The 12,339-nt window shown below is 37.0% G+C and overlaps 1 protein-coding gene across 1 annotated transcript in view; it reads left to right on the top strand.

The window, feature by feature from the left end:
- The window catches only part of DIAPH3 (diaphanous related formin 3), a 248,214-nt gene that overhangs the window by 26,432 nt on the left and 209,443 nt on the right, over positions 1-12,339 (top strand). The window contains exons 5-9 of the mRNA XM_067292601.1: positions 6,856-6,986; positions 10,852-10,926; positions 11,017-11,086; positions 11,448-11,584; positions 12,058-12,163. Of these exons, the coding sequence (XP_067148702.1) occupies positions 6,856-6,986; positions 10,852-10,926; positions 11,017-11,086; positions 11,448-11,584; positions 12,058-12,163 (519 nt within the window). The remainder of the gene's footprint in view (positions 1-6,855; positions 6,987-10,851; positions 10,927-11,016; positions 11,087-11,447; positions 11,585-12,057; positions 12,164-12,339) is intronic.

Here is a 12,339-nt window from a genome sequence, read left to right as displayed (position 1 = left end):
ATGCCTTCTTTTCAGAAGAGCTGTATATGCTGCTGAATATTATTTGCAGTTAATACTATCTCAGGTCTCTCTTCCTAGGAATGATACTACAGTTACATCTTCTGATAGTTCATGTTTTTGAAGTTGATTTTTTCCTCTCTCTTTCTCTGCCCCCCCCCCCCCCCCCCCAGTCCTCATTTCAAGCCAGTAGCTAATTTTAGTTTGCTTTCTTCTGTCTTGAAGCTCTCTTGCCACTGATGAATGGGTCTAGATGTTATGGTTTGGAACTGTTTCATATAGTTCATTACTCTGTTGCTTTCAAACTCCTTTTTAGAGACCTATCTTACAGGATTTTCTCTGAAAGGAGGTATATTTTCTGTTGAAGTTGGGACTTCTAAGGTTGATTCTTGCCCCTGCTTGGTACAGAAAAGGAAGAGAGGATGAAGTTCTATCTTCAAACTTTGGAGCCCAATATCTTCATACCTTGGCAGAGATCCTTTTGGCCCTTTAGAGAGACAACTGAAGGGTTATTTCATAGGCAATAGGCTTCTTGGTGGTGTTAAACTATTTGTAATTTAGGATTCTGCTGCCCCAAATATTCTGTGGCCATGAGGAGGCCTTACCCATACTAACAACTGAACTCTAAGAGACTGGGTGGTCCCTTTCTTTGACAAACAGGCTAGCTGAAGAAGAGTTTATTTCTTCTAATCCAACCTGTGACTTTTGATTACCTGGTTCACCTAAGAACATCAAGAAGTTACAGTTAAACCTGTGAGCTTAGTCCCCAGGATTTGCTGAGGTCAGTGTAGGTATTTTTTTGGCTACAGTCTCCCTCGAGGTTGTTCTAAGAGCCTGGCCTATCCTTATTTGCAGCCCTAAGTAGACCTATGGTCCAGAGAGATTGTCTGGGGACACACGGTGGCCTCTATTTTATGAGCCTCATGTTGGACTTTGCCTGGGGGGGGATATGTCAGTATAAGCACACTGTTGCATGTTTTCCTTGAGATAGCTTTCTTTGTCTGCTGAGGAGATGGATAATGTGGAAGATCCCAGTCAATCATCCATATGGAAGGGGGGGGGGGAAATCCTATCTTGTGTGGGGACAGAAAAACCTCATCTCCAGCCTGTCTGCGGAGTTCTAACCTGGCTTCATTTAAATTGGGAAAATAACTTAAACCCCACTGCTCCAATGAATTGATTACACAATCTGGATGTCATAAGTGTCTCTGTGTATTTCATATGCCTAAAACAAGGCACAGGGTGGTCTGATTTCTGTGGAAAGATCCAAAGGCAAAGTTATCATTATAAAGACTATTAAAATGAAGAACAGAGGGTACACCTCTAATGAGTCACTGAAAATGAAGCAGCCTTCAGTGATCAAAGCGCACTCCACTAGAGTCGAAGCTTCATCAATGACCTCACTATCAGAGTTTCTGCTTTTTAGAACTGCAAAACTCCTTTCTAATATGCACAAAGAACAGCTCTGCTACTGATGCATCTAGAAATTATGCTGGGATCAGCAGGGCTATACCAGGTGCTAATTCATATAAGCAGCCCTGACACCTACCTCCACATATGCATGAGATGCTGTTTAGAATGAATCCATCATTACTGGGCTTAAAAAGATTTTTTTATACGTAGCCAGAGTTCTCCTGACATGCATAGTCCAATAGTCATTCATTTTACTTCCACTTTCCTCAGTGACTATGTATATTTATGTCTGTACATGTTACCTGTAAGTATTCTGTTGTCATCATGCTTCATATCATGTTAAGGGCTCCCTGTGGAAAAACTGTTAAGGATGAACAGTCTCAAGGTCTTGTGTGTAGTAGTACTTGGTGAAAATTTGACTGACTGCATAAATTGTATATGTGGAAGAATTTTGTTTATGTACTTGAGTATTCTGCTAGTGCTTTCCCAGTAATGTACAGTGTTTAGGTAAAATCATTTTTCTTCCCTTAAAAATGTCACTATATTGCATATTGCTTAAACCATTGAGGCTTGAAAAACCTTGAATGCAGCTTTTTTCCACTGTGTCATGTCTTATTTATCAGGAAACAGTCAGAAAAGGGATTGTCAATTGTTTAGGGACTATTATGTGAGTGTGCATTCTCATCTGCTAATGTGGTGTGAGTCTGTCTGTTGTTAAAGGGATTATAGTGTCAAATATATCTTCCATGTTTTTATAACTGTATGTACTGTACTTAATCTGAGGTCAGACTGCATGTTTAAGTGCTATATAAGCACATAAAGTTCCTACCCAGAAGAGTTTTAAAATCAATTTCCACAATATGGAGTTCATACTCAAGGGGAAATAAATGTAGCATTACTATAATGCTACCCTACCATCAGTTTCACTGTTCGGTATGTTGAACACGCAGAAACTGGTTTTTAAACTGAGTTTTTCGCAGCTAGATTTATTTTGTTGTTGTGCAGCTTACTCCCTTGTAATGTTATAATTGAATTAATTAATGCTGACTTCATACTGCATCTGCTCACAGACCAGTTGCTCTTCAGCTGAGCGATCAAATTTCTAGAGGCACTGATGCCTCAAGATATTTCCTGTTTCTCAGTTAATTCAAGCATTTTGAACTTAAACATCTTTTCCTATGCAGGAATATAGCTAATATAATCTGTTTCACATTAGTAACAAATACAGTTCTCATTTTACTTGAGCACTAGCAGATGTATCATATTCCTATTATGTTGCAGAGCCTTAGCATAACTGTGAATGGTAAGTGGTACTTGGTACCATGAGTGTGTTGTGCAGACATTCACGGAGCGCATGTTTTTTTAAAAAACAAAACAAAACAAAAACAAAAAAAACCCACCTCTCCCCAAAACAAAATACACACATCTAGTTTTATTGGGATCTTTTGCATATGGTAATGTTCATGTGGGAAAGTGAATCTCAAACAGGGTGGTTGGTCACTGCCTAGATGTTGAAGTGAGTCTCCATAGCTTGTGACAGTGTCTTCAGCTGGATCAGATGAGACTCTCTGAACTGTTATTCTTGTGAATTCTTATAATCCAGCTGGGCCGTGGTCCTATGTGACTACTACAGTGAGTAGATGATCCGTTGCTATTGATTATTTTAAACTGCTTCCAAAACATCTCCTAACTATCTTAACTATGCACAAAAGACCATTTTACATGACCATTTCTACTTCAACAGGAACAGATTTAACTGACCATTTAGAAGTATTTTAGCTGTGTGCAGCTTGGTCAATTTTACAGTAGGAACTGCTGGGGGAAGTCATTGAAAATGACAGATTCTCCTCCGCTCAGGGTATTAATTCTTGCACTTAAGCATACAAATAGAGTTTATCAATTAGTCTATGCACAGCAGGAGCTGTCAGGAGAGTTTCCGGGACTGTCTGAAATTCCCACCCGCAGAGCTCCTGTAACAATTAGTCAAATGCTGGGTTGTGAGGGCAGCTAGGAGCTGAGTCAATTGCCTATCTCCGGTCAGTCCCTTGTCTCGCCTATGCGGAGATGAGCCGGGGAGCTCCTGGACCACCCAGGGAGTTGCTAACTAAGTGCACTGGATGTGCATGCAGGCACAATCCTGACACCCTCCTACACCACGGTCGTGACCTGAATTTCTTCCTTGTATCACAGCCATAACTCAAATTCCATAGACTCTGCCTGAGACCTTTTTTTAGCATATAAACACCTAATCCTAACATGTTTGGAGACTTTTGTACAAGGAGGTGTGTATTGCCTGTGCACTGTATACAAGCAGTTTAGTCACCAGGGAGCAACCCTTGTCACTGATTCTCCTTCGCCAGTTAATTTGGAGTGGTCTGTGCAATTTATGATGTCGTAGCTTTTAACTTCCAGATTTTATCGAGTCTCTATTATGTAGTTCTTAGTGTTATGAGAATTTACTTATTTTTTTATTTTTATAATTCCTTCTTAGATACAGTTTTATCCAAATTGTAAGGGAGCCAAGCTTCCTTGTCTGATGGAAGCACAAGTTATTATGCCATCTTGATGAGGCAGATGACTTTGGAAGCACCTTAGTTTTAGATTCATGGCTTGGAATATGATACAAAATCTGTTTATGGAATAAGCTGCCAACTAGATTTTTTTAGAGAGGGTATTGTCCTCTCCTTATCAAATACATGCTGCTAACTCTTGGACCCAGATAATATCCGAACAGGTTAAAGCGAGTTCACCTTCTGTAGGGGCAGTTCTGACTTGAGTATTATGTGGGTATGAACTAACCACAGAATATAAAAGAAAATTGCAAACACCAAGTTTCTTTTTGCCTGTGGAGCAAGAGCATGTTGCTGGCTCGTGTTCACTTACCTGTCCACCAGGATTCCCAGGTGCTTCTCTGCAAAGCTGCTCTACAGTTAGCCTCCAACCTGTCCTGGTGTGTGGGGTTATCCCCGCCAAGTGCAGGGCTTTGTACTTCCCTTTGTTGAACTTCACAAGATTCCTCTCGACCTGTTTCTCCAGCTTGTCAAGATCCCTCTGAATGGCAGTACAAGCAGCTGGTGTGTCAACAATTCTTCCCAATTTTTTAACCTCACCTCTCTCCTGGAAGCTACTGCATCCTCTTCCAGGAGGAGGAAGGTGTAGTTTTCCACACTTCTTGAGGTTCCATTTTCCAAAATGAGGAAAAAAAATTCTATATAAGGCTATATATAATGACATAATGAGGCTGCCTAACCACTGACAGTAGATAATTTTAAGTTGTTAATGTAGTGCAAGTCTAATTCTATTCAGCTTCTGACTTAATTTAGTAGGGAATCAAATCCTATTGTTAAGGAACTCTCTTTAATGCTGTATCATAGAATAGTGTTATGTGTAGGGCTTTGGCATGTGAGTAGGAATCACATGCACACTCATAATGCCAAAGTGAAACTGATTGGGGGAAATTAGTTCAAATGGTGCCTACTCATCTGCGACCTCTTAAGGTCGAGGGTAGCAAGCACGCAGCCTTAGATCTGAATTCCCAATGAGAGTCACATGCAGATCCAGATATTCATAAATTCAGAGTCTTATTTCACATAAATAAAATACAGGAATGTACAGACCTACATATCTTGTTATACAGTTCCTTAAAAATAGTTGCTGGTAATACAGGATTTCTACTACTGGCAAAAAATTGTATCTTTATTCTGTCCTTTGTTAATTTAGCAACTCTCAGTTTAATCAAATAGGGGTTATATCCCCAGGAATTCCTCTGACAAAGGGGTCTCCTGGAATCTGGAAGATTATGCAATTACAATTTAGAGAAACATACAGCATGGATGACTAACTAAAGATAGAAGTTTCTGAGAGCATTAGGAAAAGAGAAAGAGCAAGTGTGAGTGTGAGTGTGTGAGAGAGAACGAGAGAACTTCACTTTCTCATATGAGTAAAGTGAGGAGATACCTGTCCTTAAATTTAGTGGTTGGTGTTGCTCCTCAGCTGAGTCTGGGGTGCGATCAATGGCTGCTGCTCCTGGGAACAAGAGGGAGGTTCCAGATGGCCATTACCATGGAAATCCTACCAAGAGCAGGATCATCAAGAGTTAACAGCAGCTCTTCCTAGTTTTTTCTAGGTACTGGGAGATGTCCATAGAAGAACACCTTGGTATTATTTCCTTCTCCTGGAAGGAGAATTGCACAATCATGCATTCCCATCCCACACAGATCATAGGTTTTGCAGACCCTGAGCTGGCATGGCAGAGCATCCAGTTGTTTCAGAAGCATTTGCCAACAGCTCCTGCCCAACTCGCCCTTGGGCATGGCTACCCTCACAGTTTCGGGTCTGACCCTCTGCTTCAGTCAGCATGGCTACGAGTCAGTTGGTTGTCTGGGCGCAAGCTCAGAGCTCTTGTTACAATAGTTATGTCACTGCTCCCAGAAAAGGGAGACCTTCCAATTGGATCAGGTCAAATGTAGGTCTTTTACCCCATTGTATACCTCTCTTCTAAGGTTTATGTATGCTCTATAGAAAATATCTGTGTTCTTCCTTGTATTATAGGCGGATATTAGGTGGAATAGACTTGTTTTCCTCTGTTTCTGAATTCTGACTATACCAAGAATTTTGTCTTTGGTGCCATGCCTTTAAAAAAAAAAAAAAAAAAAGGGGGGGGGATAGTCTTAAAAACGGGGTCGGTGCCTTTTAGACTTGCAGTTTTAATTGCAAATTGTAGGGCTTCGTTAGTTCAGTATAGCCATTGTTTTCTTTAAACAATTAGATACTTGATGTTTTCCAAATTAGTATGGAGCCTTAGCTGAAGAAGGCATTAGTATCTTGAACTCTCTTTTAGGCAACATTTGACACCAGAGATATGATGACGAGTTTGAAGTCAGTGTCTTTCAACCTGTAGTTGAAAGCTCCCAGTCTGTATTATTTGAGGTTCTTTGCTTTAACCCTTAGAACCAAAGCTATTCTATTATCATAATCCCGGTCTAATTTAGTCCTAGTCTCTTGAGAGCTTTAAGGAAAACATGTTTTACAACATTATTTGGGAGAACTCAAGTTACTGCACTAATATCCTGAATACTCTTCTGGAGATCTGGTTCTTCCATCCATATTCTCGTATGGATACAGGGACCCTTCTGGACACTTGCTCTGTGAAGAGTTTGTTGTTGTTGTTATTTCTTTTTTCTGTTGAGTATTGGAAATTAAGATGTTTGTAATGCTGAGACAGAATACATTCATTACAAACACTGTATTTCAGTGAGTGTGCCTAATGCATTTTTGTTTGAATGCTGCTTTTGACTACTGACTGGATCATAAATTGGCAAAAATTTAGTCACCATTCAGCATACATAGTAGATGGAGAACAAATACTTAAGTGAAGGCTAGCCACTTATCTGTTTAAATTCTATATGTACCAAAACAAAAATCAATGTACTTTCTGTGTTTCAGGGAAGCCTCAAGAAAAGTAAGAAGATTTCACCTCAAGAGTTTATTCAGGAATTAAAATCTGGATCAACAGATGAAAGACTAGTCACTTGCTTAGAATCTCTTCGTGTGTCCTTGACTAGTAATCCTGTCAGGTAGTACAGAATTTGAGCATCATTAACACATATTACAAAGATTAATTGTATTCTTACTTCTTCAGGTATTTAACTAATGGAACTTAAGAATTTCCAGTTAATGAATTTGTATGTATTAATGAATGTACTTTTTTTGCATTGTTTGTGTACCTTCTGTAGGTCTATTTTAAGTAAGGTAGTTGTGAGAGAATGTGAAACAAATATAAATCAAAACCAGTTCAGTCTGTTTTGTTGTGCTAAGCAGTCAAAAGTATGTGGTTTTGGCAGTTTTTTTTTTTTTTTTTGTTTTTGTGTGTTTTTTTTGGGGGGGGGGAAGTGGGAGGGATTATATGCAACTTATTCTGTCAAGGTGATCAATAGGATAGGAGATGGGATCACCAATAAGAATGATTTGTGTGTGTGTGCGTGTTTTAACACATGCTCCTCCTTCTGTCCAGCATGCTTTAGGTATCTTCCTCTCTGCCTGCTAGTAATTTCTGTTGTATCTGTGGGGTTTCTGTACAGGGGACACATTATTAGTTTACCTGTGTTCCCTCCCATTTGTAATCATAACTCTGAAATTGAAGTCAGTCTTTAGGTTTTAATTTAGGCTTCATCCATCCAGGTTGAATTATGGAAGTTGGCTTTATTTTATTCTGTTCTATTCTGTTTTATTTACCTTACAAGTTTTCATTTTAGAGTTCCTATTTCATCCACTGGTTGAGCATGGGATTTTCTGAAACTTTTTTTTTTTTAGTGCAAAGTAATGCAAATGAACTGCTGATGATTAGACATTATTCTTCTTTCTGCATTTGGCTTTGAAGAATTGTTGACGTGAGCCTTTTGTAAGGGTACTTGCCTTCTATTAAGGTGTTTTTATATTGGATTGTCTTATTATATGTCTAATATACCTATTATATGTAATGGGTCCCAAGGGAGGAAACTTACTTTGCATTAACCTGAATACCTCTGACAGGGGGTATTAGAAGTTATTATATACTCTCCATGGATAAAAAACTACTTTTTGGATATAATATTACTTTCCATTCTTTATTTCAAAACAAAACAAAAAACTGGAGATCTTAAACCTATATTGATTCAAAAAAAAAAAAAATCCTTTGCTTGTTAACTGCATTGGGATAGAAATACCAAATATATAAAATATGTGATAATGTAAGTTTAGAGTATTCTCTCCTCTATCTGTTTCTGATATGATTGGATAATTTCAGGGTTTTGTGTGTGATTCCCATTCGCTTCCGTTCCCTCTTCCTCTGTCTCTCCTATCCACCAAAAGAAAAGGGTTTTTTTTCTCCTTTCTTTTTTCTTCCTTCCCCCCTTCCCCCCCAAAACAAAAAACAAAAAACAAAAAAACAATCTTGGTGAAGTAATAATTCTGTACAAGACTGGCAGCACAGGACAACGTGAGGACTTGAAGCACAGGACTTGAAGAGTGGGGAAGATGGAGAAGCAGTGTCCATGTAAGGGAATAAGCGATGTGGAGGCCAGTTACAAGAAAACAGTGCAGGTCTATATTTAAGTCATTTTATACAAAAGGCAAGCTGAATTGGGCTATGATGTTGTAATAGAGCATCTGATCAGTACCAAAGTCTGCTGATCAATATGATCTGGAGGACCAATATATAGAAACTTGAAGTTTTAGAGCACCTTAATATAATGACACTTAGGACAAAGTAAGTTTTGTTATTTTTGCATTTCACTTTCTGTGAAAGGAAAGGATTAGAAAGCTTGGAGGTATGTGTTAAGAGTGGGTGGAAAAGAGCAAGTGCTTTTGTGAGTGGAGAAATGGAAAAAACTAGTGTTTTCATCTTTGTAAGCCTGGTGCATTTTATCTCTAAATTATATTATGTGATACCCATTCTTGTTATGTAGTTAACTTGGTCTACTGTTCAAAGCATGCTAGAAGTGTATGAAATGCTGTTGAAATCAAAGTATTGCAATCATATTTGAGAGTAATTTCTTGGTGCAAACACTTCTAGCATTATAACACTGATTTTATCTATGTTCAGCCAAATATAATTGTAGTAGGTGGTAGAAATAATATTAAAAAATTGACAGTTGAGCCTAAGTCCTAAGTTTACCATAGTCTATTAAAATCTAAATTCGATTTGGAACACTAATCAAAATATAACAGACAACATGCGAGAACTGTAACACTTAAAGATTAGCTAATAGGGATACAACATTGGGTAGCCCTGAAAGAAGTTACTGAACTAAAGGTTTCAGAAATCAATCATAAGACATATTTCTATTGTTTCAGTTTGTTTTGTTTATATTGGTATCAACTCTAGAAGTGCCAGCTTTTTAAATCGAAGTAGGAAGGAATGATTTCCATATAGGAAAATGGAGTTAACATGAAAGAATACACAAATATATTTAAGCATTAAAATAATAGTAGAGTGAAACTCATTAATAAGTGAATGGATGCAGGGCCTAAGAGGACCTCTGAATTTGTAAGAGATTTGAATTGAAAAAGAGTGATTGGAGCTTGTAAAAAAAAAAAAACAAAAAACAAAAAAACAAAAAAAAACAAACAAAAAAACAAAAAAAAAACCCACCCACACACAGAAAAGAGGCATTTAAGTAGGACTGCAGTGCCACAAAGTCTCTATTACTTGGCCATGAATGCATTTCAGGCTACATATCTAGTGAAGGATCCCAACCAGCAGAATATTCAGAAACAGTCTTCCAGTGTATTGGGCAGTGCAAAAAGACACCAGCAAGCTAGACCTCACTAAGCTTAAATAACAACACATTTTAAATAGTGTTAGAAAAACTAAATTCTTTCCCAGGGTTTATTTACAGAAATATCAGAAATGTAGCAGGAGTGCACTGCTCTTCTTGCTAAAAATTTGTGCAGTAATCATTGTTGAATCACATGTCCCCTTCTTTCTAATGATTAACAACAGTTGATGTTCATTGAATACAAATACTGGAAACATAAGACGTGATCAGCCACCATTATGATTTTGAGTGAGAACTTGCTTTGACACAGAAGTACTGAACTTCAGTCAAACTGCTAAAAATCCACAATTGTTTTAAGCTCCAGTTCAAAGGAACCTTTGTATGATATGGACAATGAGAAACAATTTAAATTTAGGATTTTATTTTGTTATACATGACAAGCAATTTGCTCAGCTTAAATTGTTTCAAAGAAATAATAATAAAAAAATACACAAACTATTGGTTCTATACCCACAACAGAATCTGCATTGATGATGGCTATGAAAAGTATTTGATCCATATCCCATCTAACTATATCTGTTCTAAATAGGGATGGTTTTGCCATCAGTTATAGACAAAAGTATCACGCTAATTTAAAAGTGGAGAAAAAAGAGGATGCAAGAGAGATTTATTATGAATTCATTCTGTCTTGTTGGCTAAAGACAACAGTGAAGAATTCTAAGGACTTTTCTTAAGTCAGTAGTATGAAATGTAGATTAGCATCTCTGGTAACCATTTCTACAATTCCTTTAGGCATTTACCCCTTTTCTGCCATTTACTGTTAGATTTTTGACCTTTCCAGTAGACCTATTACAGTCTGTAACAGATTCTTTTTTTTTCTTCTCCTTTTTTGCGAGGTTTTTAAATACTGTTAAAATCAGTTTTGTGCCAAAGAATTTATAATTGTTCACTTTTAAATAAACCTCCTTAATTTAATGGATGCATTACATTTTTGTTTACCTCTTTATTTTAAGGTAATTGAGTCAAGGAGTGAATGGAATGTCTCAAGATCTTCTGTTGTGTAAAGAGTTGATTTGGGGTTTTAAAATGATCAGTTATACTGATTTTTATCTATGCTGAACAATTTCATTATTGTAATTACTCTTTGAAATATTAATTTCAATTTTTTTTTCTATCTCTCCAGCTGGGTTGAAAACTTTGGCCGGGAAGGTCTGGGGTTGTTGTTGGATGTTTTGGAAAGACTGGTTGAGGAAAAACAGTAAGAACAACTTTATATAAAAATTGCCAGCTTTTCTTAATATGTATTCTTAATCAGAATTTAATTACAATGAATTTTTTACCAATTTAGGCAGGACAAAACTGTGAAGAGGAGTCAGCATAAGGTTATACAGTGTTTGAGAGCCTTCATGAATAATAAGGTGTGGGTTTTTCTTTAATATGGAAATTTGAGTTAATGCAGTTTAATCAGATAATGTACATGATCGATGGATATAAGCCTGTGCAATTTGTAGAAGTGGTGTGTTGGTCAGCTCTGGTTTGAAGTTTTTTGCTGACACTTCCTCTCTGCAAAAGTGCCAGTGGATAATGATGTAAACTTTTGATGCTGATACATGCACTTATTACAGAATAAGTGATGTGTTTTAGATCTTTCTATAATTATTTTTTTAACAAAGTATTTAAAGGATTTAAATGTCATTTGACATACTAACTGGAGGGAATTGGACATTGAATATACTAAGTTGGATTCCTCCCCGACCTTCCTGGCTTTTTGTTCTTTAGTATGGACTAGAAAGAATTCTGGGAGAAGAGAGGAGCCTTTTGTTGCTGACCAAAGCGATTGATCCCAGGCAAACAAACATGATGACAGATATAGTTAAACTCCTTTCTGCAATATGCATTGTTGGAGAAGAAAGCATGTAAGTACTATATATTCCCAGAAATAGTAAGGTAATTTTAAGATATCCAAAATTATAGCTGTATCTAAATGAAATGATAAAATTTTCAACTTAGGTTTGAAAGTAATATCTGTACTATTATTACATAGTCAGTTTTCAAAATCATCTTATTATTCTCTGATTTTTATTATGGTCTATCAATAAGATTTTTTTTATATATATGCTGATGTACTAATTAGATGGAAACAGTTATGCAGCCATTCTTTGTGATTAAATTTTTTAGCAGTATTTTAAGGTATCTTAACCATTATTATCAAGTCAGTTATTCTTTGGCTACAAAATTCTGCAAAGGGAATAAATAATGCTTGAATCTCATAAGTTTGTACCCAAGAAAATGAAGCAAGTGAATACTTCGACAGCGTGACTCTTCATAAAACAAACAAAAAACAGGGTTAAACATCTCTCCTGAGTGAAATCTTTTTACTTTCTTATAGCCTTGAAAAAATTTTGGAAGCTGTGACAGCAGCAGCAGAGGAAAGGAGTGTTGACAGATTCTCTCCTATTGTAGAAGGTCTTCAGGATAACTCAGTTCAGCTGCAAGTAAGCAAACTTTTTGTGCAAATAGTCTACCTCAAGTGAAAATGAGATCAGATATTTTTCTGTCTTGAACAAGTCTTTAGAATAAAATAGGGGAAGGGATGCTGTTTCAAATCAGGTTCAAACTTTGGAATGTTGTTTATAATGTCTTTTAAAATTCAACTTGAAGGCTCAGTGTT

Source organism: Apteryx mantelli, chromosome 1 (assembly GCF_036417845.1).
Source record: "Apteryx mantelli isolate bAptMan1 chromosome 1, bAptMan1.hap1, whole genome shotgun sequence".
Classification (NCBI taxonomy): domain Eukaryota; kingdom Metazoa; phylum Chordata; class Aves; order Apterygiformes; family Apterygidae; genus Apteryx; species Apteryx mantelli.
Note: the sequence above shows the minus strand (reverse complement) of the source record. Positions and strands in the feature narration are given on the sequence as shown.